General features: G+C 65.2%; 1 protein-coding gene across 2 annotated transcripts; it reads left to right on the plus strand.

Annotated features, from left to right (window-relative positions):
* Positions 1-1,496: 1,496 nt before the first annotated feature.
* On the plus strand, positions 1,497-13,383 carry USF2 (upstream transcription factor 2, c-fos interacting). 2 transcript variants are annotated; one of them, XM_090128133.1, is made up of 10 exons: positions 1,498-1,642; positions 3,257-3,303; positions 4,953-5,068; positions 5,890-5,997; positions 7,171-7,300; positions 8,698-8,785; positions 8,895-8,953; positions 11,183-11,277; positions 12,319-12,447; positions 13,097-13,381. In XM_090128133.1, exons 1-10 carry the CDS (start codon positions 1,590-1,592, stop codon positions 13,187-13,189), a joined length of 918 nt encoding a protein of 305 aa, XP_089984259.1. In that variant the 5' UTR covers positions 1,498-1,589; the 3' UTR covers positions 13,190-13,381. The 2 variants fall into 2 exon arrangements, with proteins under 2 accessions (XP_089984260.1, XP_089984259.1); XM_090128134.1 differs by lacking the exon at positions 4,953-5,068 and having other exon boundaries at positions 1,497-1,642; positions 13,097-13,383.
* The last annotated feature ends 2,869 nt before the right edge of the window (positions 13,384-16,252 follow it).

Raw genomic sequence — 16,252 nt, forward strand, 5'->3', positions numbered from 1 at the left:
GCTATAGGAACCCCTGGAACCCTTCAGACCTCCCCTGGATATTATGGGATGCTCTACGCGTGCTATCGGAGCCCCTCGGGGCCCCACAGGACTCCTCTGCTCCCTATAGGGCCCCACGAAACCCCATACAGCCCCACTTGGTCCTATAGGAACCCCCGGGACCCCACAGAGCTCCTCCAAGAGCCGCAGGAATCGCCATAGCGTTCCTCTGGGCGCTATAGGAAACCTCTGAGACCCCGCAGCGCTGCCCTCGCTCCCCTATAGGCGCCATAGGAACCACCCCCAAGTCTCATAGGGCGCCATAGCAGCCCCCCCCCCACCTTCCACCCATATGCCGCACCACTTCCGGAAGCGCCCAACTTCCGGCGGAACCCACACCTCACACCGGAAGTTCCCCTCCTCCCGACCAGCGCCCGCGCTCTCTCTCTCTCTCTTTCTCTCTCGCGCCCCCTCGCGGCGAGCGAAAAAACTCCCCCCATTCCCCCCCCCACCCCCCCCAACGATTTTAACGGCTCCTCTCTCCACCCCCCCCCCGCCCCCCTCCACCCCCCCTCATTCGTTTAACGCGGGGGGGGTGGAGAAGGGGGGGGTGCGGCCGAGTCCTCCAGGCTAGGCCCGAAGCCTGCGGTGTAGGCCTGAAGCCTGCCGTGTAGGCCCGAGGCCTACGGGTAGGCCTGAAGCCTGCGGTGTAGGCCCGAAGCTTTCAACGCAGACCCCCACCTCCCCCCCCCCCCCCCTCACACCCCGGGGGGGGGCTTTGGGGGCACTGGGAGGGGCCGCTCCGTGTGTACCGGGATGCCCCCCCTCCCCCTTCCCCTCAACCGCGGCCTCTGGGCCCGCCGCTCCGTGTCCCCGCCCGCCGGCACCGCCCTCTTCCCCCCCCCCCCCCCATCCCTCCCCCCCCAGCTCCCCTCCTCCTCCTCCTCCTCCTCCTCCTCTCCTCCTCCTCCTCTCTCCGCTCCCCACCTCCTGCAGCCGCCACCGTGAGGGGCCCCCCGGGGGGGGTAAAAAAAAGGGGTGAAAAAAAAAAAAGGGGGGGGGGGTTGAAATCTGAGGTTGAAGGGTGAGGGGTTGGGGTTGAGGAGGAGGGGGGGGGGGGAGGTTGGATAAAGGGAAGCCGTGAGGGGGCCGGGCAGCCGGGGGGGGGGAGGGAGGGGGGGGGTTGGGGGTGGAGGCCCCTCTCACATGACAGCGGTGTTTGGCCCCGTGATCGCCGCGTCGCCGCGGGGCCGCTGGGCCTGAGCGGTGCGGGGGGGGCCTCGGGGCTGAGCCCCCCCCGGTAAAAATCCGGGGCTCCCCCCCCCCCCCCCTTATCCCCCCCCGCACACCCCCACCACCACCACACTCCCCCCCTTCCCCCCCCTCTCCCCCCTTTCCTTTAAAAACAAAAAATAGAAATAGAAAAGAAAAAAAAACATCCTTTAAAAATCGTTTGGGAAAAGCGCGGCGCCCCCCCCGGAAAGAAACAGGAAGAGGAGGCCCCCCCCACCCCACCACCACCACCACCACCACCCCTCCTCCCCCCTTCCCCCCCCTCCCCCCGCCGAGTGCGGGGTACGCGAGTGGGGGGTCTGCGGTGCCCCCCCCCCATGGACATGTTGGACCCCGGGTTGGACGCTGCCGCTGCCTCTGCTGCACCCAGGTTGTGGGGGGCGGGGGGGGAGGGTGGGGGGCGGGAGGGGGGTCCTGAAAAGTGTGGGGAGGGGGGGTGTAAAAAGGGGAGGAACCGAGGGGGGGGTTCTGGAAAGGGGGGGGAGGTTAGAAGCGGGGGGGGGAAACGTGGGAGGGGACAACCTGGAAGGGGGGGTAAAAAGGGGGGGAAACGTGGGGGGGGGTCCTGGAAGGGGGGGTTTAAAAAGGGGCAAAACGTGGGGAGGGAGCCTGGTGGGGGGGGTAAAAAGGGGGGAAAATGTGGGGGGAGGTCCTGGAAGGGGGGTCAGGGGAGGTGTCCTGGAACGGGGGGTGAAAAGGGGGGGGAACGTGGGAGGGGGTCCTGGAAGGGGGGGGCAGGGGGTGTCTTGGAAAGGGGGGGTAAAAAGGGGGGAAAACGTGGGGGGGGGTCCTGAAAGGGGGGGGGCAGGGGGATGTCCTGGAAGAGGGGGTAAAAAGGGGGGAAACGTGGGGGGGGGTGTCCTGGAAAGGGGGGGAAATGGGGGGGGGTCCTGGTGGTGGGGAGGGTTAAAAGGGGGGAAATATTGAGGGGGTCCTGGAAGGGGTGAGGGGGGGGAGTAAAAAGGGGAGGAATCGTGGGGGGGGGTCCTGGAAGGAAGAGGGTTTAAAGGGGGAAATTGAGGGGGGGTCATGAAAATGAGTCAGGAAGGGGGGGGTCGTAAAGAGAGTGGGAAGGGGGGGTACTGAAAAGAGAGGGGAAATGGGGGGGGGGTGGAAAGGGAGAAGGAAGAGAGGAGATAAAAGGGGGGGGGGGGGAGGAAGGTTAAATTGCAGAGGGGAAAGGAGGCCCAAAAATGGGGGGGCGGGGGGGGCAGAAAGGGGGAAGGGAGAGGAAAAGAAAGGGGGGGGGTTAAAAAGGGTCCTAACATTGGCGGGGAAAGGGGTGAAAATAGGGGGGGGGGGTCCATAGAAAAGGAGAGTGGATGAGGGGGGGGTGGGGGGTCTTAAAAATGGTGGGGGGGGAGGAGATAAAGGGGGTCTTGAGAGTGGGGGGGGGGGGGCTAAAAATTGGGGGGAAGGGAGGAACTAAAAGGGGGGGGTCTAAAAAGGGAATGGGGAGGGTGGGGGTCCTGAAAAGGGATGGGGGGGGGCAAATGGGGTGCCCTAAAAAGAGGAGAATAAAAGGAGAAATTGAAGGGGGGGGGGAAATTGAGGGCTATAAAATAGAACAGAGAAAAGAAATCCTTAAAATTGTGGGGGGGGGGGAAGAAGGGGTCGTAGAAACGGGGTGGGAAAGGGGGGGGCTTATAAAAGGGGGGGGGTGGGCTTGGGAATGGTTGAGACCTAAAAGGAAGGGGGGGTCGTGGGGGGGGGAAATCGTGTTAATTGGGGGGGGGGACGACACGTGAAATAGGGGGTCCTGGGAGGGGGGGGCATAAAGAGAGGAAGTGGGGAAAGCAGGAAGGGCCTGGGGGGGGGGGCCCTGGAAAAAAAGGGGGGGGGTAAAGGGACGGCCAAAGAGGGGTGGGCACAAAATGGGGGGTGTGGGAGAGCGGGAGGGGGGAAATTTTGGGGGGGGGGACAGGGGGGTCGCTTTGGGAGCGCCCCTTTTTTTGGGGGGGGGGTGACAGCAGCCCTATTGCAGCCATGAGAAGAGCCAGGACGGAGAGGAGGGCGTTGAGCTGCAGGAGGGTGAGTTGGGGGGGTGGGAGGGGGGCACAGTTTTGTCCTGGGGGGGGGGCATTGGGGGGCGGGGTAGGGGGGGCTGAGACTCTGAGGGGTCTCTGGGGAAGATCCTTGGGCTGGGGGGGGGGGGAAGTCCTGGAGATACTGAGGGGGGGGGTCCAGAATGGGGTGGGAAAGGGGAGCACCCAAAAACGTGGGGGCCCAGGGGTCTGGGGGCATCTTGAGGGCATTGAGGCGGGGGTCCCGGGGGTCTGGGGGCATCTTGGAGGAATTGGGGGAGGGTACCAGGGGTTTGGGGGTGTCTTGGAAATGTGGTGGGGGGGCCCCAGGGGTCTGGGGGCATCTTGGAGGCACTGGGGGGGTTCTTAGGGGTCTGGGGGCATCTTGGAAGCATTGGGGGGGGGGTCCCAGGGGTTTGGGGGTATCTTGGAGGAATTGGGGGGGGGTCCCAGGGGTCTGTGGGTATCTTGGAGGCACTGGGGGGGGTCCCAGGGGTTTGGGGGCATCTTGGAGGCACTGGGGGGTGGTCCCAGCGGTCTGGGGGCATCTTGGAAGTATTGGGGTGGGGTCCGAGGGGTCTGGGGGCATCTTGGAGGCATTGGGGGGGGGTCCCAGGGGTCTGGGGGTATCTTGGAAGTATTGGGGGGGGGTCCGAGGGGTCTGGGGGCATCTTGGAGGAATTGGGGGGGGGTCCCAGTGGTTTGGGGGTGTCTTGGAGGCACTGGGGGGGGTCCCAGGGGTTTGGGGGCATCTTGGAGGAATTGGGGGGGGGGGTCCCAGAGGTTTGGGGGCTTCTAGGAGGCATTGGGGGGGAGGGGGGTCCCAGGGGTTTGGGGACGTCTTGGAGGAATTGGGGTGGGGTCCCAGGGGTCTGGGGGCATCTTGGAGGAACTGGGGGGGTCCCAGGGGTTTGGGGGCATCTTGGAGGAATTGGGGGGGGTCCCAGGGGTCTGGGGGCATCTTGGAAGCATTGGGGGGGGGGTCCCAGGGGTTTGGGGGTATCTTGGAGGAATTGGGGGGAGGTCCCAGGGGTCTGTGGGTATCTTGGAGGCACTGGGGGGTGTCCCAGGGGTTTGGGGGCATCTTGGAGGCACTGGGGGGGGGTCCGAGGGGTCTGGGGGTATCTTGGAGGAATTGGGGGGGTCCCAGGGGTCTGGGGGTATCTTGGAGGCACTGGGGGGGGTCCCAGGGGTCTGGCGGCATCTTGGAGGCACTGGGGGGGGGGTCCTAGGGGTCTGGGGGCATCTTGGAGGAATTAGGGGGGGTCCCAGGGGTCTGGGGGTATCTTGGAGGCACTGGGGGGGGGGCCCAGTGGTTTGGGGGTGTCCTGGAAATGTGGGGAGGGGTCCCAGGGGTTTATGGGTGTCTTGGAGGCATTTTGGGGGGTGGGTCCTAGGGGCTTGGGGGTGTCTTGGAGACATTGGGGGGGCCCCCAGTGGTTTGGGGGTGTCCTGGAAATGTGGGGAGGGGTCCCAGAGGTTTATGGGTGTCTTGGAGGCATATTGGGGGGTGGGTTCCAGGGGTTTGGGAGCGTCTTGGAAACACGGGGGGGTTCCCTGGGGTATGAGGGGAAGCACAGGGTGGTTGGGAGGGGGGGGGGAGGGGGGACTTTTTTTTGGGGGGGGGGGTTCTCAGCACCCCGTCCTGCTGTGCAGGGGAGGGGGCTCCGGGTGAGGAGGCGGCCGTTGCCATCGCCAGCGTCCCCGTCCCGGGGGGCTTCGCCGACTCAGCGCTGCAGTATCAGTTCCGCACTGAGAGCAACGGGGGGCAGGTGGGGGGGGGGGGGGGGGGGCTTAAAGGGGTCTGGGGGGGCGGGCTGGGGGTCGTGGGGAGGGCCTGAGGGGTTGTGGCGTTGGGGGAGGGGGCTTAGAATGGGGAGGGGGGTCGTGGGGAGGGGTTGAGGGGTTGTAGGGTGTGGGGAGGGGCTTTAAAGATGGTGGGGGGGGACGTGGGGAGGGATTGAGGGGTTGTAGGGTGTGGGGAGGGGGATTAAAGATTGGGGGGGGGTCGTGAGGAGGGTGTGAGGGATTATAGGGTGTGGGGAGGGGGCTTGAAGATGGTGGGGGGGGTCGTGGGGAGGGATTGAGGGGTTGTAGGGTGTGGGGAGGGGGCTTGAAGATGGGGGTTGAGGAGGTTTAGAGGTGGGGGGGGTCGTGGGGGGGGGTTGAGGGGTTACAGGGCGTGGGGAGGGGGCTTAAAAATGGTGGGGGGGTGGTTCAAGTGTGCTGGGGGGAGGATTTGGGGGGGGGGAATAAGGGGTGCGGAGGTGCTGGGGGGGGGGTGGGGGTTAAGGATTGCTGGGTGGTCATAGGGGCGCAGTGGGGGGGGCAAAAGGTGCTGGGGGGGGGGGGGGTAACGGGGGGCACCGGGGGGGGGGTGTGGGGGGGGGGCCACGAAGGGGCTGCAGAGAGAGGAAAGATGGGGGGGGTGGTCTGAGGTCGGAAAAAATGGATGGGAGGGGGGGGGGTTTAAAGGTGAGGTGCCATTGGAGGGGGAGGGGGGGGGTAGTTTTGCCAGCCCCCCCCCCACACACACTACCCTGACACCCCCAACCCACCCCCCCCCCCCCCCCCCCCCAAAACCCCCCCCCAGGTGACGTACCGCGTGGTGCAGGTGAGCGAAGCCCCCATCGATGGCCCCGAAGGCACCGCCGTCAGCGTCGTGTCCACCTTTGCTGGAGCCCCCCAGGCTGTGGCCCAGGTGGGGGGGGGCAGAATTTGGGAGTGGGGGGCAGTGGGGGCAGAATTTGGAGGAGGGGGGGGCAGAATTTGTGGGGTGGGAGTGGGGAGGATTTAGGATGGGGGGCGTCCACATTTGCTGGAACACTCCAGGCTGTGGCCCAGGTGGGGGGGGGGCAGGGGGGAGCAGAATTTGGGAGTGGGGGGCAGGGGGGGGGCAGAATTTGGGGGAGGGGGGGGCAGAATTTGGGAGGGGGGGGGGGGGAGGATTTAGGATGGAGGACCTTTGCTGGAACACTCCAGGCTGTGGCCCAGGTGGGGGGGGTGGCAGAATTTGGGGGGGGGGAGGGTTTAGGATGGGGGGGGGTCCACCTTTGCTGGAGCCCCCCAGGCTGTGGCCCAGGTGGGGGGGGGGGCAGGGAGGGGCAGAATTTGGGAGTGGGGGGCAGGGGGGGGCAGAATTTGGGGGGTGGGAGTGGGGAGGATTTAGGATGGGGAATCTTTGCTGGAACACCCCCAGTCTGTGGCCCAGGTTGGGGGGGGGACAAGGGGGGTTGCAGAATTTGGGGGTGGGGGGGGGGGCAGAATTTGGGGGAGAGGGGGGCAGAATTTGTGAGGTGGGAGTGGGAGGATTTAGGATGGGGGGGGTTCCACCTTTGCTGGTGCCCCCCAGGCTGTGGCTCAGGTGGGGGGGGGGCAGAATTTGGGGGAGGGGGGTGGAGGGGGCAAGGGGGGGCAGAATTCGGGGGGTGGGAGTGGGGAGGATTTAGGATGGGGGGGGGGGTCCACCTTTCCTGGTGCCCCCCAGGCTGTGGCTCAGGTGGGGGGGGGGGGTGCAGGGGGGGCAGAATTTGCGGGTGGGGGGGGCCAGAATTTGGGGGGTGGGAGTGGGTAGGATTTAGGATGGGGGACCTGTGCTGGAACTCCCCCAGTCTGTGGCCCAGGTGGGGGAGGGGGCAAGGGGGGGGGGGCAGAATTTGGGGGTGGGGGGGGAAGGGGGGGCACTGTGATGGATTGGGGGGGGGTCCTCATGGTTGTGTCCCCCCCCCTGCAGGCTGTGATCCAGAACCCCTTCAGCAATGGGGGAGAAACCTGGAAATGTGGGGGCAAAACCAACATATGGAGGGGGTGGGGGCCCTGGGGGGCACTGTAATGGATTGGGGGGGGTCCTTATGGTTGTGTCCCCCCCCCGCAGGCTGTGATCCAGAACCCCTTCAGCAATGGGGGCAGCCCTGGGGCCGAGGGCGGCACGGAGGGGAGGTTTGCCTGGGGGGGCGATGGAACCATGGCGGTGCAGGCCGACCCCGCGTTGGCACAGGCTGGAGGTCAGGGGGGGGGGGCGGGGGTAAATTGGGGGGGGGGGGGGGCTGAAAGTGGGAGGGGGAACACAAAGGGTTGGGGGGGGGGCGGCAGGGAATTGGGGGGGGGGCGGCGGATTGAGGGGTTTTGGGGAATTTTGGAAAAATGGGAGGTTCTTAACGGGGTGGGGGGGGTAAAGGGTTTTTGGGGGGGTCTAAAGGGGTTGGGGGGGGATAAAGGGGTTGGGGGGGATAAAGGGGTCTTTGGGGGGGGTCATAAAGGGGTCATAAAGGGGTTTGGGGGGGGTCATAAAGGGGTTTGGGGGGGGATAAGGGGTCTTTGGGGGGTCTTAAAAGGTTTGGGGGGATTTAAAGGGGTTTGGGGGGGATAAGTGGTCTTTGGGGGGGTCATAAAGGGTTTGGGGGGGGATAAAGGGGTCTGGGGGGGATAAGGGGTCTTTGGGGGGGTCATAAAGGGGTCATAAAGGGGTTTGGGGGGGGTCATAAAGGGGTTGGGGGGGGATAAGGGGTCTTTGGGGGGTCTTAAAAGGTTTGGGGGGATTTAAAGGGGTTTGGGGGGGATAAGTGGTCTTTGGGGGGGTCATAAAGGGTTTGGGGGGGGATAAAGGGGTCTGGGGGGGATAAGGGGTCTTTGGGGGGGTCATAAAGGGGTTTGGGAGGGATAAGGGGTCTTTGGGGGGGGTCTTAAAAGGTTTGGGGGGATTTAAAGGGGGTGGGGGGGATAAGTGGTCTTTGGGGGGGTCTTAAAGGGGTTGGGGGGGGATAAGGGGTCTTTGGGGGGAGTCTTAAAAGGTTTGGGGGGATTTAAAGGGGTTGGGGGGGATAAGGGTCTTTGGGGGGGTCTTAAGGGGTTGGGGGGGGCTAAAGGGTCTTTGGGGGGTCTTAAAAGGGTTGAGGGGATAAAGGGGCTTGGGGGGTGGATAAAGGGATTTGGGGGGGTCTTAAAGGGGTTGGGGGGGATAAAGGGTCTTTGGGGGGGGGCTAAAGTAGTCGGGGGGGGTTCTAGAGGGTTATGGGGGGGGTTCTAAAGAAGTTTTGGGGGATCTTAGGAGGGTTGGGGGGGGGTCCTGAAGGGATTTGGGGGGGCTCTAAAGGGGGTTGGGAAAGCCGTGAAGGGGTTGAAGGGGGGATCTTAAAAGAGTCTGGGGGGGAGGGTATCTAAAGGGTTTTGGGGGGGGGGGGGGAGGGGGGGGTCTTAAAGGTGTCTGAAGGATCCCAAAAGGGTTGGGGGGGGGGGGGGTGTCCTAAAGGAGTCTGGGGGGAGTTCCCAACATTTCTGGGGGGGCTGTAAAGGACCGTGGATGTGGGGGGAGGGGGCGGGGGGGGGGGCATGTGTTGTTTTGGGGTCCCAACACCGTGCTGTCGTCCCCCCCCCCCCCATTTTTACCCCCCCCCCCCCCCAGGGCAGTTCTATGTGATGATGACCCCCCAGGACGTGCTGCAGACTGGAACGCAGCGCAGCATCGCCCCCCGCGGCCACCCCTACTCCCCGTGAGTAGCGATATGGAGTCGTGCGACGTGTCGCGACATATCGTGACGCATCGTGACAGATGGTGACACCCTCCCCTTCCCTCCCCCCCCCCACTTCATGTCCCCACAGGAAGGTGGACGGCACGCGGGTGCCGCGGGATGAGAGGCGCCGGGCGCAGCACAACGAGGGTGAGACCCCCAGCCCCACATCTCTCCCCATCTCCCCCCCATCTCCTCCCCATCCCCTCCCCACCTCCCCATCTCCCCCCCCATCCCCTCCCCACCTCCCCATCTCCCCCCCATCCCCTCCCCACCTCTCCATCTCCCCCCCAGCCCCACATCTCTCCCCATCTCCCCCCCATCTCCTCCCCATCCCCTCCCCACCTCCCCATCTCCCCCCCCATCCCCTCCCCACCTCCCCATCTCCCCCCCATCCCCTCCCCACCTCTCCATCTCCCCCCCAGCCCCACATCTCTCCCCATCTCCCCCCCATCTCCTCCCCATCCCCTCCCCACCTCCCCATCTCCCCCCCCATCCCCTCCCCACCTCCCCATCCCCACCTCTCCATCTCTCCCCATCTCCCCCCCCATCTCCCCCCCATCCACTCCCCACCTCTCCATCTCCCCCCCATCCCCACCTCTCCATCTCTCCCCATCTCCCCTCCCATCTCCCCCCCATCCCCTCCCCACCTCCCCATCTCCCCCCCCATCCCCACCTCTCCATCTCTCCCCATCTCCTCCCCATCTCCCCCCCATCCCCTCCCCACCTCCCCATCTCCCCCCCATCCCCACCTCCCCACCTCTCCATCTCCCCCCCATCCCCACCTCCCCACCTCCCCATCTCCCCCTCCCCACCTCCCCATCTCCCCCCCATCCCCTCCCCACCTCCCCATCTCCCCCCCATCCCCTCCCCACCTCCCCATCTCCCCCTCCCCACCTCCCCATCTCCCCCCCATCCCCTCCCCACCTCCCCATCTCCCCCTCCATCCCCTCCCCACCTCCCCATCTCCCCCCCATCCCCTCCCCACCTCCCCATCTCCCCCTCCATCCCCTCCCCACCTCCCCATCTCCCCCCCATCCCCTCCCCACCTCCCCATCTCCCCATCTCCCCCTCCCCACCTCCCCATCTCCCCCTCCATCCCCTCCCCACCTCCCCATCTCCCCCCCATCCCCTCCCCACCTCCCCATCTCCCCCTCCATCCCCTCCCCACCTCCCCATCTCCCCCCCATCCCCTCCCCACCTCCCCATCTCCCCCTCCCCACCTCTCCATCTCCCCCCCATCCCCTCCCCACCTCCCCATCTCCCCCCCATCCCCTCCCCACCCCCACATCTCCCCTCCATCCCCCTCCTATCCCCACATTCCCCCTTCCCCCAACCCTCCCCATCCCCCCCATCCTCCCCCCATCTCCCCCGTTCGCCTCCCATCCGTCCATCTCCCCCAATCCCCCCATCTCCCCCCCATTCCCCTCCCCATCTCCCCCCCATCTCTTCCCCATCCCTCCCCATCCCTCCATCTCCCCCCATTCCCTTCCCATCCCCCTGGCTCCCCCATCCCCTTCCCATCCCTTCATCTCCCTCCATCCCCTCCTCATCCCCTCCCCATACCCCCATCCTTCCATCCCCATCCCCCTGGCTCCCCCCACCCCCTCCCATCCCTCCATCTCCCCACCATCCCCTCCCCATCCCCCCTATTCCCCTCCTATTCCTCCATTTCTCCCCCATTCCCCTCCCCATCTCCCCCCATCCCCCTCCCATCCCTTCATCTCCCCCCCATCCCCTCCCCATTCCCCCATCTCCCCCCATTCATCTCCCATCCCTCCATTTCCCCCCATCCCCCCTATTCTTCTCCTGTTCCTCCATCTCCCCCCCATTCCCCTCCCCATCTGGATCCCTGGGTGGGCATTTAGGATCTCTGGGTGGCGTTTGGGATCCCTGGGATCTCCCCCACATTCCCTTCCCCATCTCCCCCCCATCCCCTCCCCATTTCCCCCCATTCCCCCATCTCCCCCCATTCCCCTCCCATCCCCCCACCCCCCTCTCCATCCCCTCACCTCCCCCCACCCCCCCATCCACCCCCCATCCCCACATCCCCCCCATCTCCCTCCCCACAGCCCCCTCTGTGCCCCCTCCACGTTTTCCCCACTCACCCCCACTCCCCCTCCTCCCCTCTGTCAGCTCCAGCCCCATATGGGGCAGCCCCCCCCCCCCCAAACAGAGCCTGCGCTGCAAGGCATGCTGGGAAATGTAGTTCAGCAGCGCAGCAATGCATGGTGGGAGGGCAGCAGTGTCGGCGCCACCCCGGTGCATCATGGGAGTTGTAGTCCCTTGGGAAATGGGGTGGATGGGGGGGGTGGCTGTGGGGTTTTGGGGGGTGATGCCCCCCTCAATTCTCTCTCCCCCCCCAATGTGTTCTCATAGTGGAGAGGCGCAGGAGGGATAAAATCAACAACTGGATCGTGCAGCTGTCCAAAATCATCCCCGACTGCAACGCTGACAACAGCAAGACCGGGGCGGTGAGGGGAGGGGGCGTCTGTAGGGGTTGGGGGTGATTGGAGCTGCTCAAGGTATCTGGGGGTCTTGGGAGGTCCCTAGAGATGGCGTTTGTGGGGTCTGTTGGGGCCCCCCAACGGGGGGGTTAATGGGGTAGGGGAGAAGGTGGGGGGTAGGAATAGGGGGGGAAGTGGGGGTGAGGGAGAGAAATGGGGGAGAGAGATAGAAATGAGGGTGGGGGGTAGAAATGGGGGGAGGAGGGGAATGGTTGGGGGTGAGGGGTAGAAACGGGGGAGGGGGTAGAAATGGGGGTGGGTGGCAGGGATGGGGGGGAGGGGGGTCGAAATGGGGGTGGGGGGTAGAAATGGGGAGGAGGGGGGCATGGATAGGGTCCCTGGGTGGCTGTGGGGAGCCCTCAGGGGGCTCTGTGGCTCCTGGAAGGGGTATTTGGGGTCCCTGGGAGTTGTGTTTGGGGTCCCAAAAGCTGTTGGAGAAGCATTTGGGCTGCTAGACCTGGAGCTTGGGAACTCCTGAGGGGTTTGGGGTGCCGAGTTACATTGGAGAGGTTTCCAGGAGCGTTCTGTGGTCCTGTGAGGGGTGATTGGGATCCCTGGGTGGGTGCTTAGGATCCCTGGGTGGGCATTTGGGACCCCTGGGTGGGCATTTAGGACCCCTGGGTGGGCATTTGGGACCCCTGGGTGGGCATTTAGGATCCCTGGGTGGGCATTTGGGACCCCTGGGTGGGCGTTTGGGATCCCTGGGTGGCGTTTGTGATCCTTGGGTGGGCATTTAGGATCCCTGGGTGGCGTTTGGGATCCCTGGGTGGCGTTTAGGATCCCTGGGTGGGCAATTAGGATCCCTGGGTGGCATTTGGGATCCCTGGGTGGCGTTTAGGATCCCTGTGTGAGCAATTAGGATCCCTGGGTGGCATTTGGGATCCCTGGTTGTTCTCTACGAAAAAACTCTGGGGTACCCTGCGATTTTTTTATCATTCCCGTGGAACTTGGTTGCACGGGACCCCCTAAAAAAACCCGACGCTCAGCATCTCCCCCCCCCGCCCCCAGAGCAAAGGCGGGATCCTCTCGAAAGCCTGCGATTACGTGCGGGAGCTGCGACAGAGCAACCAGCGCCTGCAGGAAACCTTCAAGGAGGCGGAACGCCTGCAGATGGACAACGACCTGCTGCGCCAGCAGGTGCCTGGCCCCGCCCCCTTCCCCTAGTCCCGCCCCCTTCCCGTAGCCCCGCCCCCTCGTAGCTCCGCCCACAGCCTTGCTTCATAACACCACTTCTACCCCATAGCCCCTAAGCCCCGCCCACAGCCCAAAGCCCCGCCCACCGCCATCAAGCCCCGCCCCTGGCCCCGCCCACCCCCGTAGCCCCGCCCTCAGCCCCACCCCAGAACCCCGCCCACCCTCCGTAGCCCCGCCCACTGCCACAGCCCACTCGTAACCCCGTCGCCGCCGAAAGCCCCGCCCACTTCCGCCCCAAACCCCTCCCCTTCCGCTCTTAGCCACGCCCATCCCCTAACCACGCCCGCGCTGCTTTAACCACGCCCACTTATAAGGCCGTGGGTTGGCTGCCCTTGCCCCCCCCACCCCCTGCCCAGGCTCCGCCCACAACTTAGAGAAACCCCTCCTGATTGGGCAGCGCCGCGCAGCCACGCCCCATTCCCAACCAAGCCGTGCATTCTAGCCCCGCCCCTTCGATTCAAGCCACGCCCCCTTCCACACATTGCTGGCGGGTTGGGGTCGATCTTGAGGGCGGGGCCTGCTTAGACCACGCCCCCTCGACGAAGCCACGCCCCCTTACGCCCCCCCCCCCATTTCCATCCCCCCCCCGCAGGTGGAGGAGCTGCAGAGTGAGAACGCGGTGCTGCGGGCACAGCTGCAGCAAAGGGGCCTGGAAGGGGGGGGCCCTGAGGGGCTGCCCCAGTGACGCCCCCGGGGGGGACACCGCCGTGGGACCCCCCCCCAAATTCCCCCCCCCCAGCCCTCAACAAACCCTTCTCCAAATGGGGGAAACCCCCTGGGATCTCCGCTTGTGGACGACCCCACCGATGAGGGGTTCAGGGGGGGCCCCTCCATCACGGGGACGCCCCCCTCCCACGCCTCAGGGCCAACCCCCCCCCCCCCTTTTCCATCCCTCCCCCCCCCCAAATCCCCCAAATTCAGCAAAAAGCCCCAAACTGCCCCTTTTTTTTTGCTCTGCTTTCACCCTTATTTCTGGGGGGGGGGGGAGGGGGTTTGGCTGCCCCCTCCCCTGGGATCATTTTGGGGCAAAATCCTTCGATTCTGGGTGGGTTGAGGGGGAGGATGCACCCCCCCCCCCCCCTGCTCCCCCCTCCCTGCAACCCCCCAAGCACTTCCCTGCCCCCAAATTTTGTCCTTTTCTACCCCAAAACGCCCCCCCCCGCCCCCCCCCAACTGCCTCGGCTTGCCCCCATCCCTGTGCGAGTTTGTAATTAACGTTATTGTAATTAATTATTATTTTTTATTCCCAGGTTGGGGAGGGGAGGAGGGAGAAGGGGGGGGGAGGGAGGGGGGGGGGAGAGTAGGGGCGCCCCCCCCCCCCCCCTCCCCCCTTCTCCCACCGTGGTTTTTTTAGAGCCTCTTTGGGGGGGGGGGAGGGGAATTTCTGTGCTTTTTTGGGGAGGGTTCAGCATTGCAGCACGGGTGGGGGGGGTGGGGGTGGGAGGTTGGGGGGGCGGTTTGTGGGGGGGGGGGCGCGAGGGGAGGAGTGGAAGGGATGAAACGAAGCATAAAAAAGTGGAAAAAATACCAAAAAAAAAAATAATAATAATAATAATAAACGTTATTAAACAAAACGGGGCCGAGCGGGTGGCCTTTTAAAGGGGGGGCGGAATTGGGGAGGGGGGGGGTTGGGGGGGTGGGAAACGACGACATCGTGGCGTCGCAGTGGCGGGAAGGGGACAGACGTGTCCTTGGCCGGGACCCCCCCCCCTCCCCCCCCCCCGGTTGTGTGATGCAATTGTCTGCAAGGCGGTGACGTTTTGGGGAGGGGGGGGGGAAGGGACACCCTGGGGGGGGGGTTGGGGGGGGGGGAAAGGGACACCCTGGGGGGGGTTGGGGGGGGGGAAAGGGACACCCTGGGGGGCAGTGGGGGGGGGCAAAGGGACACCCTGGGGGGGGGTTGGGGGGAGAAGGGACACCCTGGGGGGCGGGTGGGGAGATGGAAGGGACACCCTGGGGGGCGGGTTGGGGGGGGGGGAAGGAACACCCTGGGGGGGGAAGCCCTCATCCATTTGTCTGGGGGGGGATGCCCTCATCCATTTGTGTCCCCAACGTCGTCCCCTCCCCATTTCTCTCTTGTCACCTCCCGGTCTTACTGTTCCCTATCGTATCGTACGCACCCCCCCCCCCCCCCCCGACCCCCCCATCACCTCCGTGCCGTCCCCACGCCGGCGCCTCCCGGTCTGCCCCGATGGTGACCTCGGGAGGGGACAAAGGCGACAGCAAACAGTGCTGGCGGCACCCAGACGCCACAGCCCCATTGCCAACCCTTGGGGGGGGGGGGGGAGACACCCCCCTCCCCAACCCCCCCTCCGCACAACGCCCCCCTGTACCCCCATCTGCTCCCCCCCCCCCCCCGCTTGGGATTGGGATGTGCGGGGCTGGGAAGGGGCAATTGAGGTCACGGGGGGGGGTGGAGAAGAGGGGGGGGAAATTGAGGCACCGTGGCACGGAAAGACCCAAACTTGGCTACTTTCCACCCAAAATAAATCCGAGTGGGAGGGGGAAAGGGGGGGGGGTGGGGGGGCTGCCCCTTTCTGGGAAGGGTGAGGGAGGGGGGGAGGGTTAGAGAAGGGGGGGGGTGGGATAATTGAGGATAAATGCAGGCAGCGTCTGCTGAGAGCCTCAAAGAGATTCCGCAGGATGAAGCTGACGGTGGCGGCTGTCGCGCTGCTGGTGCTGCTGCTGAGCAGGGGGGGCTGCGAGGTGAGGAGAGCCGAGGGTGGGGGGTGGGGGGGTGGGAGAGAGGGTAACGGGGGGGGGGGGAAGAGCCCAGATGGGCAGACTGACTTAAAATTGGGGTGGGAAGTGTTGGGGGGGGGGGGGGGGAAGGGCACCGCTGTGCAAGGGGAACCCATTTTGGGGGGGGGGGGGCAACAGGATGAGGAGGGAAATATTTATGGGTGAAAATATATTCTGGGGGGTGGGGAGGGGAGGGGGGGTCTCGGCTGTGATGGAGAGCCCTGGGGTGTGGCACCCATCTCTGTAGGGAGACCGTTTTGTGGGGGGGTCACCTCTGTGTCTCTTTGGGGGGGGGGGGGGTCCATTTACGGGGACGACCCATCCGTGGGGGAACCAATACGAGGGGGGACCATTTATGGGGAGGAACCTTTTGTGGGGGGGTCCCTGTTGCGAGGGGGGAAGCCAGCGATGTTACACTTGTTCACTTGTCTCTGCCTGGGGGAGAGGGGAACCCGTTTATATGGGACACCGGGGGTGGGAACCACTTGCGTGGGGAACCTTTGGTGATGGAGACCAACTGGGGGAGGGGGACCCATTTGCGGGCTGCACCACAGCGATCTGCGTGAGGCAGCCATACGGGGGGGGGGGCATTTATTGAAGGGAAACCTTTTTATCGGGATCACGGTTGCAAGGAGAAACCCGTTTGTGAATGGATCCTCACTTCCGGGGGACGCATTTCCGGAAGGACTAACTTCCGGTTCGGACCCTAGGCCGCGGGGAAACCATCCCCAGGGCCTTGCGGGGAGGGGGACATTTGTTGTGTCGTCGTCCCCCCCCTCCCCCATAGAAGAGCACCGCCCGTAACCCCCCCCTCCTCCCCTACAGACCTCTCCCCACCGGGATCCGCTCTCCTCCACACCCGAGAGGCCCCGCCCGACACTTCCGGTCTTATCCGTCCCTTTACCGGAAGTTCCCGTTCGACACTTCCGGTTCCGGCGACACGGCTCTCACTTCCCTGTCTGCTCCTTTTGCTGCGGCTGCTGCAGGAACCGCGGCTGCGGGTTTT

This window comes from Phasianus colchicus, chromosome 32 (genome assembly GCF_987193195.1).
Source record: "Phasianus colchicus chromosome 32, bPhaCol1.hap1.1, whole genome shotgun sequence".
Taxonomy (NCBI): domain Eukaryota; kingdom Metazoa; phylum Chordata; class Aves; order Galliformes; family Phasianidae; genus Phasianus; species Phasianus colchicus.

Coding starts and splice junctions, on each gene's coding strand:
- USF2 (XM_090128133.1), top strand. CDS start 1,590: ATGGACATGTTGGACCCCGGGTTGGACGCTGCCGCTGCCTCTGCTGCA. Junction 7,301..8,697: donor CGCGTTGGCACAGGCTGGAG/GTCAGGGGGGGG, acceptor CCCCCCCCCCAG/GGCAGTTCTATGTGATGATG. Junction 12,448..13,096: donor ACGACCTGCTGCGCCAGCAG/GTGCCTGGCCCC, acceptor CCCCCCCCGCAG/GTGGAGGAGCTGCAGAGTGA.